This window comes from Falco rusticolus, chromosome 4, assembly GCF_015220075.1.
Source record: "Falco rusticolus isolate bFalRus1 chromosome 4, bFalRus1.pri, whole genome shotgun sequence".
Taxonomy (NCBI): Eukaryota; Metazoa; Chordata; class Aves; order Falconiformes; family Falconidae; genus Falco; species Falco rusticolus.
In genome coordinates, this window is record NC_051190.1 from 44,932,407 (window position 1) to 44,947,126 (window position 14,720).

The following is a 14,720-nucleotide window of genomic DNA, read 5'->3' on the forward strand; positions in this document are numbered from 1 at the left end:
ACCTCAGCTTCCAGAAAGTCTGCAACACAGATTTTGGGGTACGAGTTAATTTGTTTGTCAATAGCTGTGCAGTCTCACAGAGACACCCTGTTTTCTGACAGTGGGGCTATTAGTTTGCGTGGGAACAAAACTCAGCCTTTGGTGGTTCTTGTTTTCTTCTAGATTAAGGAGATAACATTCCTGAAGAATACAGTCATGGAGTGTGATGCCTGTGGTGAGTTACTGAGCCCAGTCCTATGTTCAGCTGCCTCCTCCAAGTCCTTTGTGCCGTTGTGTCCAAACAAAAGTAAAATGCCACCTGTGACCATCTCCCCAAAGGAAATGGCTTGTTTCACAATTATCCCGAGTGTCACAGGGTAATACTCAGTGATGCTTTTTTCCCCCCACAGCATTCTGCACACATGGACCAGTGTTCCATGCTGTTCTTGTGGTTCAATAGCTGAAGCCGTTACCCCTTCCCTGAGCATGGGGTGCAGAAGTAGCCTTAAAAAGCTTATCTTTCCTTCCAGCAAAACCCAGCATTTGCTTACTTCCACTATTTCTGAAGTAAGCTTTGTTAGTGGTGGTGTGCCATACCACGCTGTACTTCTCAGGGTAGCCGCATTCTAGTGCGGAAAGCTGCCCAACCACATCTCCTAATAAGCCAGCCCATGGCTGATGTTAGAACTGCCTGGGAATGCACACTGGGTATCCTGTGGGATATAGTTGGCTACTCCTGAGCTGCAAGTGGAAGAGAACATCACCCCCAAGAGGCATTGCTGCGCTATTCCTTCCATCCTAGTGCTGCCACCATCCAAGCAGAGGTTTACAGAGGTTTCAGGAAACAGGGTCATAAATTTTCCCATATAAGTCTTGCCCTGTGCTCCCCAATAAATGTGTGGGTTTTTTTCTAGACTGGAATTTACTTCCAGTGTATCTGGCTTTCAGAAAGCATGGTTCTTGGAGATGCTCTATTATTTGCCAGTACACTCAAAGGGTGGAGCAATAACCACTTCTGCATTTGGAGAGATTGTACTTCTGCTGGAAAAGAGATTAGCCAAAGCTTCTGGGACCTGCAGTACACAAATGCATTCATCCACAGCAATTGTTTTAATAATTTGCTCATAAAACTGTCCTGAACTTTCTCTCTGTTACTTGATTTCTGCCTTTCCCACTTGCTGTTCTGCTTTATATGCGTTCTTCTCCTGTACTCCTTACTGTAGAATTTGAGCCTTTTTTAGTCATGCATTGAACAATGTGACTCACAGCAGTTGTGTGCTTCTCTCGTTATTTCTCAGAAAGAGAAGCATGAAGAGAGGAGGCCTTGCTTTTAGTGAAGATTTTGCAGCTGGCGGTGGTGGAGTGTTGGGGTTTGGTTTGTCTTGTTTCAGGTTTTTTATGTTGGGCTTTCAAGCTGGAGAAAGTAGGAGCAAAAAGTGTCCTTGCCACTTGGAGTAGTGGGTGTGGGAGACTCGTGACAATTCTAGATGCTGGGAAAGTTTATTCACAGTCTTGAAAGTTATTCACAGTCAGTAAAGTTCTGCATCTCATACAGATTAATTTTGCAAGTTCTCTTGTGCTGTCCTTATCATGAGGATAAGGACAAAAACCTGGCATTTGGCCTGAAACCTTTAAGGAAGGCTGGTGTGCAGCAGTGTGGGGACAGGCTCGATGTGTTCAGAGTGCTTCTGGATAGGACTACAGTAGCATTTTACATGGGTTACACTTTCCTACACATCACACATAATGCTTTGGGCTTAGATAGACCACATTGCTGTGTTCCAGCCTAGAATGTCTGCATAACAGATTGATTTCTCATCTGTCAGGATGATGTGAGGTTTCCTAGTCCTGTGGAGACAGCAGGTAGCATGTTATGTATAACATTATGGCATGAGAGCCTTCCGTGAGCCTGATGTGAGTGCATTCCTGCTACGAACCAAGCTGACCTGTTTAACATGCCTGCCTTCTACAGCGGAGATTTTGGCTGACAGCCCTCCACAATGCTTCCCAGATTTAAGCCTGTGTGGGTTCTGCTTTAGCCAAATGTCCATGCCACCACTGAGGTGTAGTTATAGAGGAACCAAGGAGAGAACCAATCTCTGTTGGACTCCACAAGCAAGGGCATTACACCAATGAGGAGGGTGGCACAACAAGAGTTTTGGACTGGGAGCTAAGACTTCTGGGGTTGCTTATCTATTTTTTGCCTGCTTTGACTCAGAAATCTGTCAAACTGCTGCTTCTGGCTTCATTTTTGTTTACAAAACAGTGCTACAACTGCTCAGCTCTCAGAAAGGTTGTGAGGAAATGTCTGGGGTGTGAAGCACACTGATATCTTCTGAAACAATGGGACCACCTGATGATAGCCTCTGGCAGAGACAGCTCTGTTCTTAACATTCCTCTTGTCCTGTAGGCATGCACACTGAGGTGACAGGCCCTGTCATCACTGTGACACAGTTTAACAGATGCCTCCCGAACTCCTGCTTCCCTGGAGTGACCTGCACTGAGACTGGCACTGGCTTCCGCTGCGGACCCTGTCCCCCAGGTTATTCAGGCAATGGGTCCCACTGCACAGATATCAATGAGGTAAAACACGAGTAGAACAGGCTGGGAGTTACAAAACTGGCTCGCTCCTGTTGGAGTGTTGCACGTTTATCTTGTAGTTGTAAAGAAAAGTCTTGCAATTCCCTTAGGAGGTGAAGTTCAACAGAAACATCATTTCAATGGAAGGAAGTCTGGATCTCGCCCTCCTTAAGCTCTGTTCCATGTTGGGTTTATATCCAGTCTAGCTAGGCATTTCTTTCTAAAAGATACATGGGCTCCAACAAAATAAATCTTTTCATTTGTGCCACACAGGAAGGCGAGTTTGGAAGACCAGAACAGTCCCTTTTGGTCTTACAATCTTTTGAGCTAAAGGCTGATGAGTTGTTAGAGATAAGATTTATTATGTGTGGAATGGAATCAAAGCTTCCCGAATAGTCCTTTATACAATAAATCTTACCACACTACTTGCTTTACTTCTGCCTTTAAACCTTGTGAGGCAGATACTGTTTAATTTATGTTTTTTTTAGAACGTGTGGCATTCTGTCAAGTTTACTCTCTGCATGTTTGCAAAGTTTTACTCAACCATTATTTCTGCGTGTCCATAAGATTCCTTAGTTCTGTGGTTCCCAGACCATAGTCCTGTGCTCACTGCTTAGTCCACCAAGTAACTCTTAAGTGCCTTGCAAAACCATACAACCTCCATGGCACTTCAGTTCAAAAACCTGCTGAAGTTAAAAGGGTCCATGAGAGATTTTGAGATTGATGATAATCTGTTAGTCACCAAAATGTGGGAACCACTGTATTACTGTAATGCATCTGCTGGTACGGAGCATAAGTATTCAGTGAAAATAATGAAGTGTTGGAGAAAATAAAGCAAGCATTAATAGCAATTTTGGAAAGACTGTTGCTTCCCAGAGAAGTAAACAAACAACTGTTCTTGTCTTTCAAAACCAGTGTAAGAAATTATCCAGTTCTCTGGATTCAGAGACTGCCAGGAAGGAAAGTGTGCAGTGAAGCCAGCTCTTTGCCTGGGCAATTGATGTCACCTAAGAAGAATTAGTCCTGAAAGTTGATTTGTTTTACTTGTCTGCACATACTGGAACTTGGGAGAACAACTGAGATGGGGAAACTGCATTTTCCACTCGCAAGGAAAGCCAGGAACTTCTATGCATTTTTGGTTTATTCTTTAAAAATAAAAGTACAATAGCTGGATCTCACCCAGCAAGGCCTGCTTTGAGCTGCCTTCACAGCTGGTGTGGAACGAGCCTGCCTCACAGTTCTGCACAACCTTTTTCTTGTTTACAGTGCAATGCAAACCCCTGCTTCCCAAAGGTCCAGTGCATTAACACCACCCCTGGCTTCCGCTGCGATCCCTGCCCTCCTGGCTTCACTGGGCAAATGGTCGAAGGGGTTGGACTAGCTTATGCCAGGGCCAACAAACAGGTAAGGCTCAGAAACATTTCTGTATCCTTCAGAAGCCGTTAACTCTTTCCCCTCTGTAATTGTAATGCAAAGGTCTTGGCACCTTCAAAGAAATGGGAGGGAAATGCAAGATGACTGCATTGTGCTGGGGGGGAGCCTGACGCAGTGAGAGGAGGCTTGCCAACGATGTCCCAGCACATCAGCAGCAGTGTGCCCTCTACTCCAAGACCTTACCTCTGCTGAATTTATGCTGGACAGAATGTTACGTCTCTGACACATTTGTGGCTCTGAAGCCAGACTGGAGAATCCTTCGCACTAGGATACAGAAGAGTTTGTGCAGCTACTGCCCGCCCCCCCTGCCCCAACGCTTCCCTGACAGCTGTAGGCAGATTAAAGTAAAAAAAAACAAAACACCCAACCGCCTAGTCTTAGTATGGTTTATAAGAATATATTGCCAAAAGCAGGAACGGCATGTGGCTTGTGTTATTTAGAGAGCTGCTAGCTGGTCATAGGACACAGTCTGTGACCTTCTTGCTCCATTGACTCTCTTCTGTCCTTTTACAGTAAGGAGATACTCTGACAGCTCAGCTCAGAGCTAAGCTATTTTGCCAGGCTAAAATCTCTGGTGACTCTGTAGAGGGTGACCAGCTTGCTGGGGGGTAGGAGTATTGTTGGGATCTGACTGAAGCTGGTCTGAAGGAGAACCTTGAGCTGTGGGTCCTAGCAAGGTGTGACAGGAGCTTTGCTTCTGCATCTAGTGATGCCCTAATCCTCTAATCTGATGTGGTGTCTGTTTAAGAGTGAAGTTAATGTCTATTTTATCATTCCCGGACAGGTCTGTACTGACATCAATGAATGTGAGACAGGTGCTGCCAGAAATTGTGTCCCAAACTCTATCTGCATCAATACACGGGTAAATATTATGGGAAAGCCTCACATGGGTGTCTCTTCCCCAGGCTCTGGGGCCTCTGTTAGCTGTGGCAGTCCAGCCGCTGAGGAAGGTTACAGCAAAGGTTTGCTGGGAATGACGTTCTAGTTAATTCCCTATTGCTTTTTCTTGCAGGGATCCTACAAGTGCGGGGCTTGTAAACCTGGCTTCGTTGGGGATCAGGTCACTGGTTGCAAGAGCCAGACAGTGAGGCGCTGCCCTAATGGTGAAATCAGTCCCTGCCACGAGAAAGCACAGTGCATCGTGGAGCGCGACGGGTCCCTCTCCTGCGTGGTAAGGGCCAAACCTCCCTGCGCCTGGGGGGAACCTCCCTGCGCCTGGGGGCTGCTGGCTCCCCTTTCCCTCGCGCTGTGCTCGCTCTCCTGGGTCTGCCACTGCCCTCTCCTGGAGAGCATGCCTTCCCTGCGCAGCCCTGCTCCCCACCACCACCTGAGCCAGGGCAGGGCCTCTTTCCGTGCTCTCCGGGGAAGCTGGACCGCTCCTGGCACCTCAGATCCACTGTTGTTTGTTTGTTGGGATTTATTTGTTTGCTTGTTTGTTTGTTTTTCCGTGAAGCGCTATATATTTGTCAGTCATGAAACATTACACACGGCTGAGTAGGGAGAGGCACTGTTCAGCAACCTGCTGGAGCCAAGAACTTTTGCTGCTGCATCTGTCTTTATAATCTCAGGAACAAGCACAGAGCTTGTATCTCAGCTATTTAAAATGCTATTTACAGCATCCATCTTTCTTCCAGATAATATTTTTCCTGTAGAGCATTGCGTACCTGAATTTGCAATGCTTTGTGCTGGTTCTCATGGAAAGCCTTCAATTTTGGAGGCATACTGCCATCAGGGGACTCACCAGTAGCCTCATTTTGTTTATCTGCTGTCTTCCAGTGCCTCGTGGGGTGGGCAGGGAACGGCTATGTCTGTGGGAAGGATACGGACATTGATGGAGTCCCTGACGAGAAGCAACGCTGCTCTGACAAAAAGTGCCGCAAGGTAATTGTCTCCTGTTTAGCTGGAAGCAGTGCCTAACCAGAACGGGGCAGTTCTGATTTGAGGGGGGGCCTTGGGTGCTGGTGAGACCCTGCCCAACCTTCAGAACTCAGGCTAAAGGACATGCAGAGCTTCCCAGCAGGCCCTCTGTTGCTTTCCTTTCAGGATAACTGTGTGACTGTCCCCAACTCTGGCCAGGAGGATGCAGACAGGGATGGAATTGGAGATGCCTGTGATGATGATGCTGACGGAGACGGGATATTGAATGCTGAGGTTTGAATTCTCATGTTTAAGCTATTCCATACCTAAGTGTACCCAGAGGTCCTGCAAAACAACTTCTCAGAGCAGCTGGTCACATACCTCAGAACTTTCATCTTTCTTACTCCTTAGTAGCATGCTTGCTGCCAAACGTTTCCCCTCAGCCAGTCCCTCTCTCCCACAGGACAACTGCGTGTACACACGCAATGCAGACCAGCGCAATGCGGACAAGGATAACTTTGGTGATGCCTGTGACAACTGTCGCCAAGTGAAGAACAATGATCAACGGGACATTGATGGCGATGGGAAGGGAGACGAGTGTGACGATGACATGGACGGAGATGGTAAGAGCTGCTGGAGGGCATCCTCAGAGAGGAGCAGATGTACTGACCTAAGAACCAGAGAGCTATCCAGCACCCAGCTGGAGAGCCTTGTGGCAGGTGCCAGCCTTCAGAGGCTTCAGCTCTACAGGAGCGGAACTAATTTCTGATGGGATGAAGCACAGCTCAGCTCTTCAGATGCCAAGATCAACCCAGCATCCTTCACAGTTCAGCTCTTGCAGGGTTTAAAGATTGATCATCAGGATGGTGCTAACAATTTTTTATTAGCACAATCACATCAAACCTGTGTCAGACTTAAGAAAGATGTACCATGCAAACTGATCTGAGTCCAGACAAGGACACTACTTTGTGCTGCAATTTAAACTTATGAAGAAGTATGGGAATACCAGAGTTGTTAGCAGCTATTGGCTCAAGGCAGTATGTGTCAGAGGTGTCTTCTGGGGCAAAAAAACACCTAGCTGGCTTTGAAAACAGTCTGTGCACTACTGATGCTGTATTTGCACAAAGCCTGCTTTCAAAAGCCAGAAATCAAAACTGCTGCTGGTCTGAGATGTACTTATTTGTTTACAGAGTATTTCCAGTGCATCTAGGGCTGCTTGGGTCTGGCTACATCCTGCCAAGTAGCTCCCTGCTGGCATGACTTGCTGGTGTAGTAGGTAAATGCAGAGGAGTAGGAAGCGAAGTCATACAGGTTGCCAATTAGATTGTTCCTGTCCTGTCTCGGGCCTTGAGAAGGCACCGTCTACATCTTCCATGTCAAATAGCCAAGATTAACCTTGATTAACCTTGACTTATAATTATATAGACATCTGCTTTACAGAGGAAAAGACAGTCTTGGTTCAGGGAACTGCAGACAGCTTCATCTTCCTTGGCCACTCATTCCTCCACAGATAGGATCCCAGTTTGGAGCCATGTTCTTCAGTTCTTTGGCTTTCCCCAGGGAATGCAGGCAAGGACATTTCCTCTCAGGGCCATGTGCAACAGCACGCTCAGATCACATGCGCTCCATCACAATGCAGTCTGGTGGAGCATGTTTTAAGATCAGTTGCTGCTGATCTCTTCTGTCCTCCGTAACTGCTAGATGTAATTTAAACTGTGTAAAGTATACACAAAAATTGAAATTGCTTTATTACATGAATTCAGCTGTCCTAGATTTTTGCCATCTCTTAGACCCAAGAGATCTGGCTGCGTAGAGCTTACTAGCCCTGTTGCCTTGATGGGTCCCCTTCACATGTTTTACAGGAATCAAAAACCCAATGGACAACTGCAGAAGAGTTCCTAACCCTGACCAAAAAGATAGCGATGGTGACGGAGTAGGAGATGTGTGTGACAGCTGCCCAACAGTCAGTAACCCGGACCAGGTAAGTAAGCACTTCCCATTTTGCAGTCTTAGGGGTTCATTTTTCTCACTGAAGACAGTATCGTCTGCCTCAGACGTGCGTACCTGGTAACTCACCCAAGATGGCCTCTTGCCAATTTTAGCTGCCAGCCTGCAGTACAAAAGGTACAGCCCCCCCCCGGGATCACACATCCTGGCATGTGGAAGCATAACTCGGAGAGGAAGTGCTGCACTCTGGACGTCTCTCTTCCTACCCCATTCATCTGTGTTTAGAAATAGCGCTGCTTGAATTCATCAGGGCAGCTTGTAAATCCTGCAGAAGGAACTCTCCCACTGTTGCCAGCTCTGTCCTCAATCAGAATGGCTATGGCACTGAGGCTAACACCTCTCTGCTCTCTTTACTGCCTAATCCTCCTCTTGATCTATGGAAAGTGTAAATTATTATTGCTTTTTTTTCCTAGAAAGATACCGATCACGATCTAGTGGGAGACGTCTGTGACACCAACCAGGACAGGTGAGAGCTAGCTGCAAAAATTACGCTTAGGTTGCATGAAATCTTGGGGATGGAGGGAGAAGGTGGCATGCGTTGGCAACGCTGTGACAGCCTGGCTTGCCTTATCCGATAAAAAGAGAGGTTAAGGGAGGTGGAATTTTCTTCAGACCTCAGGAACTTGCCAGTACGTCCGAAAGCTCACGGAGGTAAGCTTGCTGGCAGCAGGCTTGCTTGTCGTTAGCTGCCGCTTGCAGATTTGTTCATATGCTACACATACAGCAGGAATATTTCTGATCTGTTGCTGGTATAACTGATAGCTTAAGACTTCCATAAGGCTAAAATCACCAGCTGCTGTTACTGTTGAGGATCCCAGCTCCTAGAAAGGTGCTGCATGCCTTTTTTTTTTTTAAAAGCACGTGCCAGCAGATAATCTTTCCCTGTAATTTTCTCCGTCAGTGATGGGGACGGCCACCAAGATTCACGGGATAACTGCCCATCAGTGCCCAACAGCTCCCAGGTGGACACAGACAACGATGGGCTGGGAGATGAATGTGACGATGACGACGACGATGATGGGATTCCAGATGAGAGACCTCCAGGTCCTGACAACTGCCGGCTTGTCCCTAACCCTGGCCAAGAAGACTCAGATGGTAAGGGAAATGGATGCACATCAGCTCTGCCTGGGGGAGGGGTCCATTCCTGGTGGCCAATGCCTTTCGGTTTGACCTCTAGAGCTAGAGAGGAGTTCAGAATTTTAAGCACTTTAGACTTTAGAATTTAGACTTTAGACAAAAAGCATTAAGACTTTAGAATTAAGCATAGACTCGAGACAGTCCCACATCGTTTTCAGATGTCCAATAACCCTGACACCAGCACTGTATTTGGGAGAAGTTCTCTTCCCAAAGTGTCTACAATTTGAGGTCTTTCTTCTGTTCACAACACGTCTGCAAGCAAGAGAAGCCTCAGAGTTACTTTGCAACTGAGTTAAAGGAAGTTGTACCGGTGCTCTGAACACCTCCTAACCTTGCATAGACATGGCTACCTTAAACTGTGCTAGCCAAAGGCTAGCTGAGTAAGACTTGGGTACAAGGGGTAGGAGAAATTTGTGAAAGCTTGTGACTCCCTTTTCTCTTCCTGTGCTCTCAGGTGATGGCGTGGGAAACCTTTGTGAAGATGACTTTGACAGAGACATGGTGATTGACAGAATCGATGTGTGCCCAGAGAACGCAGAAGTGACACTCACAGACTTCCGGGCCTTCCAGACAGTTGTGCTGGACCCTGAGGGCGACGCACAGATTGACCCCAACTGGATTGTCCTCAACCAGGTAGGAGCCTGCTCCAGGATGGGCTACTGGCTCCAGTGGGAACAAGCCTGTACCAAACAAGCCTCTCCCCTGGTCACTTAACAAAAGTTAAGGTAGTAGGTCTGGAACTACACTAACGAGTCAACATTCTTCTTTCTTAGGGCATGGAAATTGTCCAGACCATGAACAGCGATCCTGGCCTGGCTGTAGGTGAGGCACTTAGTATTGTCCTGTTGGAAAATTATCACTTATTAACTGCATACTTCTCGGTACAGCTTTTACAAATACTTCAGACCCTACTTGATGATTCCATCTACCTCCTGGGCAAATATTTTCTGTAGTAGGCAGAGTCTCCAGATTTGGCATAGCAAAATCCATCTCCCCCATCTGAACCCAGAAAGAAATGGATCTACATTTTGTCTTAGAACACAAAGTATTTGTCTTTCCTACCACTTACAGGTTACACGGCATTCAATGGAGTGGACTTTGAGGGCACATTCCACGTCAACACTGCCACAGATGATGACTACGCTGGCTTCATATTTGGTTACCAGGACAGTTCCAGCTTTTACGTGGTCATGTGGAAGCAGATGGAACAGACATATTGGCAGGCAAACCCCTTCCGAGCAGTAGCAGAACCTGGAATTCAACTGAAGGTATAGAAGCCACTGAAAAAGAATTCAGTAGTGGATTCTGGCCTTTCCCTTAGCTGTGCTGCTCAGACACACACAGCGGGGCATGAGCTGTAGTCAGTCAATCCTTTATCTGCACATTTTACTGGTCTCTTCCCTGTCTTAGGCAGTGAAGTCTAAAACAGGCCCCGGTGAGTATCTCCGCAACTCTCTCTGGCACACCGGAGACACCACGGACCAGGTCAAACTGCTGTGGAAAGACCCTCGTAATTCTGGCTGGAAGGACAAGACATCTTACCGCTGGTTCCTGCAGCATCGGCCGCAAGTTGGCTACATCAGGTGAGGGGTTTACCTTTGCACGGCTGAGCGCAAGTTTCACACGCAAAAGCAGCATCTCTGGTGCAGTCCTGTGGTAAAGGGAGAGTGTCTGACCGAGGGATGATTTCTACAAGGGTGCATCAGTCTTCTGTTCCTGTCCTACATGTGCTTGTTCTCCCCTAGAGCTCGCTTCTATGAAGGCCCTGAAGTAGTAGCAGACACTGGAGTTGTCCTTGATACAACCATGCGAGGAGGACGCCTGGGAGTCTTCTGCTTCTCCCAAGAGAACATTATTTGGTCAAACCTGCGTTATCGCTGCAATGGTGAGTTAGTTTGGAAAGTCAGGTGCAGAAGTTTTTGCCGTTGTGCTTTCCAGACGTTCACTAGTTCATGGATAGCCTACACGTACATCTGCAACATAGCTTACAGTATTTTTCATTTCTGGTTCTACTTCTAATCTCGATTTGCTTTAATCTCGTCCTCCTCAGACACCATTCCAGAAGACTATGAAACATTTAGAGTTCAGCAAGACTAACCTCAGATTTAAACGTCTGTCCAGCCCAACTTGCTTTAAAAACTGTACTCAGCTGCCCCACTATTGCTCTGGTATGAAGAACTGTAAGTAACGTACCACTGCCCTCTGCACAGCACCACGTGCCAACGCATTATCTGGCATCTTTCCTACAACAGCAACTTTCTTTAAACGCTACGAAAAGCTATTGGAACGGCAGAGGTGTAGGCAGCAAGTGTGAACAGAAGCCCGTGCTGCTGTAAACACTAGTTTTCTACGCTACATGGAAAAAGATGTGCTGAGAAGCTACCTGTAGTAGCCGGAATTGTTCGAGTAAGTTTAGTGTGGCTGATTCCCAGGAATCTCTTCCCTACTCCAAGGCTCTCTCGAGTGTGAATGTTGTTTTCCATTTTGAGACCTACTGCAAAGCAAACCCAGCACTAGTCTGAAAAGGACACAGAGAGCAGCCTGTGTACGACTTGCTCACAAAAGATGAAAAAAAAAAAAAAGCACTTTAAGGAGAGTATCTTTGTTCTGGAATGTTGGATAATAAATACTTGGAATGTTGGATAATAAATACTAGACTTCTCCTTGGTCACATGCATGTTGCTTTTTCCTCTTCTGAAACTTTTCCGGTACAGATGTGTAACAGAGAAGCTCTCAGAAGCTGAAAGTGATAGCACAGCTAGAGAGCCCTCGGCTGAATCAACATTTCCGTTCACAGCGCACACGCACGGGCCGCTTTGTCATTCAAGACCCTCCCTCTAGTTAGTGTCCTACCTCCTCCTTGTAAGCGGCAGTTTTGGAGCGATAAGTGAAAGCTTTATGCTTGACCTGTCCTACGACACCATGCCAGAGCTCCCACAAACAGCCCAGGAACTGGGAAAGCTGAGGCCGGTAGCAGCGCGGGTGCTCCCGAGCTGGGAGCAGCAGGCAGAGTGGGGCTGTGATCCCATCGCCTCGAAGCTGCTGTGAGCCCGTCTCTTCCAGGTAACCAATAACCCAGCAGCATTCCAGGCTGCCCAGAGAGCCAGGAAAGGCCAGACTGGGCAAGATGCTGCAGGTAAGCAGTTCACCTTAATGAGACTGAAACTTGCTCATGGTTTCAGGAGACGACCTGCTCGTGGTTTCAGCAGGCAGCTCCCATTGAGTAGCTGAAGGCGCGCTCCGGGGAGTCAGGAGCTCGCTCCGGGAGGCGGCCGAGCGATAAATACCCCACACTGGACGCGCTGCTTCTGTTTGATGTTACCAAATGAGCCAAGTGTGAACATAGCTTCTCCTCTCCTCTCCTCTCGGCAAGCTGATGGCAGAAGCTGCACTTCACCCAGTGCGGGTCTCCCCAGCTCCGTGCATCTGAATTTCCCGTTCCGGAGGCAGCAGCGTAGGCAGAGATCTGCCGAAGGAACCCCGGTCTCGCTAACTGGCTCCTTCAGAGGCTGTTTGCTTGTGATCACAGCACATCCAGCACATCTCCCTTCACCCTTCCAAGGCTGTCAGGAAAACAGCCACCAAGTTTTCTTTCCCCAAGAGGAAAAAAAAAAACCCAGAGAGGTTTTTTTCTGCCATGAGGCAGGCCAGAGTACAGCACGTCCTCCACAGGGTGCTGTACGTACCGCAGGGCCCTTCTATCCCTTGTAAGAATCCGATGCCAGAGTGGGTAAGGGCAGAGGTGGCGCGTTTGAGGGCAGCTTCTCCCCAGCAAACCCGGCCCCGGCTCACAATAGTGATTGCAAATGCACCTTTCCAACAGACAAGCATAAAACAGCATCAGAAAAAGATTAATTCCGTTCAAAATAACGGCCCGAGCAGAGGGGGAACTGCCCGTTCCCTCCCGGCTGCCTTAGGAACACAGAACTCTTCATCGCTGACCAACCTAACGCAAGATGCGGTGAAATCTACACCCAGTTCGTTAAAGCACGCACATATGACGGGCTAATTAGGCAAGTCTCAACGTCTACGTGCTCATTTTCTCTTGCAAAAATCCAGCAACTCAAACAGACAGACTCCCCGTACCCCAGAAAGCTCCAAAGACACCCAGAAAGGGGCCAGGCTCTGACCCGAGCGGAGCGGAGCAGAGCTGGCCACCGCGGCGTCACCCGGGGCTTCAGGACTCGGGGAAAAGTGCAGGAGATGGTTTAAATCTCGAGCCTTCGCACAACGCTTTGCATCTGTTCCCTCTTGAAGAGCGAGCCAGAGCAGTTCTCCTAGCTGTAAGAACCCAGCTAATCAAAAGAATCTCGTTTCGCTATTTCTTTACAACCACGAGCACTGAAAACACCAATATTTCGACACTGAAAACCATCAGGAAAAAAAGCAAACAAACGACAAATGAAACTAAGAGAAAGCTAAGCAGCCAGAGACAAAAACATTTGAACTTTTATTACATTTCATTTACAAATAATGCAAAGATACAAAGACAAAAGCCTTCACACAAAAAAGAAAAGATTGAAAAGAATGTACATTTAGTTGAGCTGCTTTTTTCACATCATTTCTCAGATTGCAAACACTTAAAGCCAACTTCAGTTTTCCACTTTACCTATAGAAAAACACAATAAATAAAACTTTTATGTCGCAGGGACAACTTTTCCAGAGTTCCTGTGCCACCAACGCTGTAGCTGAATATAGGATTGCATATATCAGTGAAATAATCCACAAATTATTTTAATAGAAAAAGTTTAGCTTGTAAAGAACAGTATATTATACTGTCTCTGAAAATGCATAAATCTGACATTTTTCCCCAAGCTCAATGAACTACACAAAGTTGTTTTAGCTGCCAGTCTGTGAGAGAAGCTGCCAAAAGCAGCTGTATTTAATTTTATTAAAATCAAACTTTCCCTTCATGAGTACTACTACATTTAACTTCCACTTCTTCTACAAGGAATCCTTCCACAGATGGGGGCTCCGTTAAGGTCTGAAGAAAAAGTATCTAAAAGTTCTAATTCCTCCCCAAAATAAAACCTCATTACCTACTGTCTTATTAGTTACTAGCTAACTGAAATACAGTATTTTAATTACTACGCTGCATAACGCCGACCAGAGACTGGTGGATGTGTACAGGGTATACTGGTACACGCGGTTATCGTCCGAGGGGGTTGATGCTCATGCCATGAATAGTCAGGATCCCGTAAGTAACGAAAGTTTTGTTTAAGCAAGCCCTATACCCTCCCCCCCTCCCCCCCGACATTGTGCCCCGCAAGTATTATCATCTAACTCTTATATTCATCATCTACTCTGCAAGGACAGAAGGTTTACCTATTTATCTTCTCTATATTTAATGTCTTAGAAATTCCAAAATCGAGCCCAAGCTTCGTCTTTTCCTTTCGAAAGGGAGGCTCGGGACATTACACCTAAGCAAGGTTGTGGGAGCGCTGCTTGCTCTTCTTTCTCGACAAATAGCCAGAGCAGATTTTGTTGAATCAAAAAAATTTGCCCTTTGTAGGGTATAATTCAACTCAATTGCTACGAGCAAGTTGAAGCCTGTAAAATTGCTGAAGGAAATTCCGACAACTCCACGACTCCAGTTCCAGAAACCAGCTCTTAATTTATAACCGGAGACCTTTCCTCCCTTTTTTTCCTAAACCACGGTATAAAAAGGTCGGATCGAACAACCCGTAGCACACGTACAAACGAACGTTACACCCCCCCGTACAGAC

General features: G+C 46.9%; 1 protein-coding gene across 6 annotated transcripts in view; it reads left to right on the forward strand.

Moving 5' to 3' along the window:
• Window positions 1–11,576, forward strand: part of LOC119146201 (cartilage oligomeric matrix protein) — a 37,381-nt gene extending 25,805 nt beyond the window's left edge. For all 6 annotated transcript variants that reach the window (XM_037383541.1, XM_037383535.1, XM_037383536.1 and 3 more), the window contains 17 exons: window positions 163–214; window positions 2,390–2,562; window positions 3,826–3,963; window positions 4,778–4,855; window positions 5,006–5,164; window positions 5,770–5,874; window positions 6,037–6,144; window positions 6,314–6,473; window positions 7,713–7,831; window positions 8,271–8,323; window positions 8,759–8,952; window positions 9,449–9,627; window positions 9,768–9,816; window positions 10,066–10,262; window positions 10,405–10,577; window positions 10,740–10,879; window positions 11,045–11,576. In XM_037383541.1, the coding sequence (XP_037239438.1) occupies window positions 163–214; window positions 2,390–2,562; window positions 3,826–3,963; window positions 4,778–4,855; window positions 5,006–5,164; window positions 5,770–5,874; window positions 6,037–6,144; window positions 6,314–6,473; window positions 7,713–7,831; window positions 8,271–8,323; window positions 8,759–8,952; window positions 9,449–9,627; window positions 9,768–9,816; window positions 10,066–10,262; window positions 10,405–10,577; window positions 10,740–10,879; window positions 11,045–11,091 (2,124 nt within the window). In that variant the 3' untranslated portion in view covers window positions 11,092–11,576. The remainder of the gene's footprint in view (window positions 1–162; window positions 215–2,389; window positions 2,563–3,825; window positions 3,964–4,777; window positions 4,856–5,005; window positions 5,165–5,769; window positions 5,875–6,036; window positions 6,145–6,313; window positions 6,474–7,712; window positions 7,832–8,270; window positions 8,324–8,758; window positions 8,953–9,448; window positions 9,628–9,767; window positions 9,817–10,065; window positions 10,263–10,404; window positions 10,578–10,739; window positions 10,880–11,044) is intronic.
• The last annotated feature ends 3,144 nt before the right edge of the window (window positions 11,577–14,720 follow it).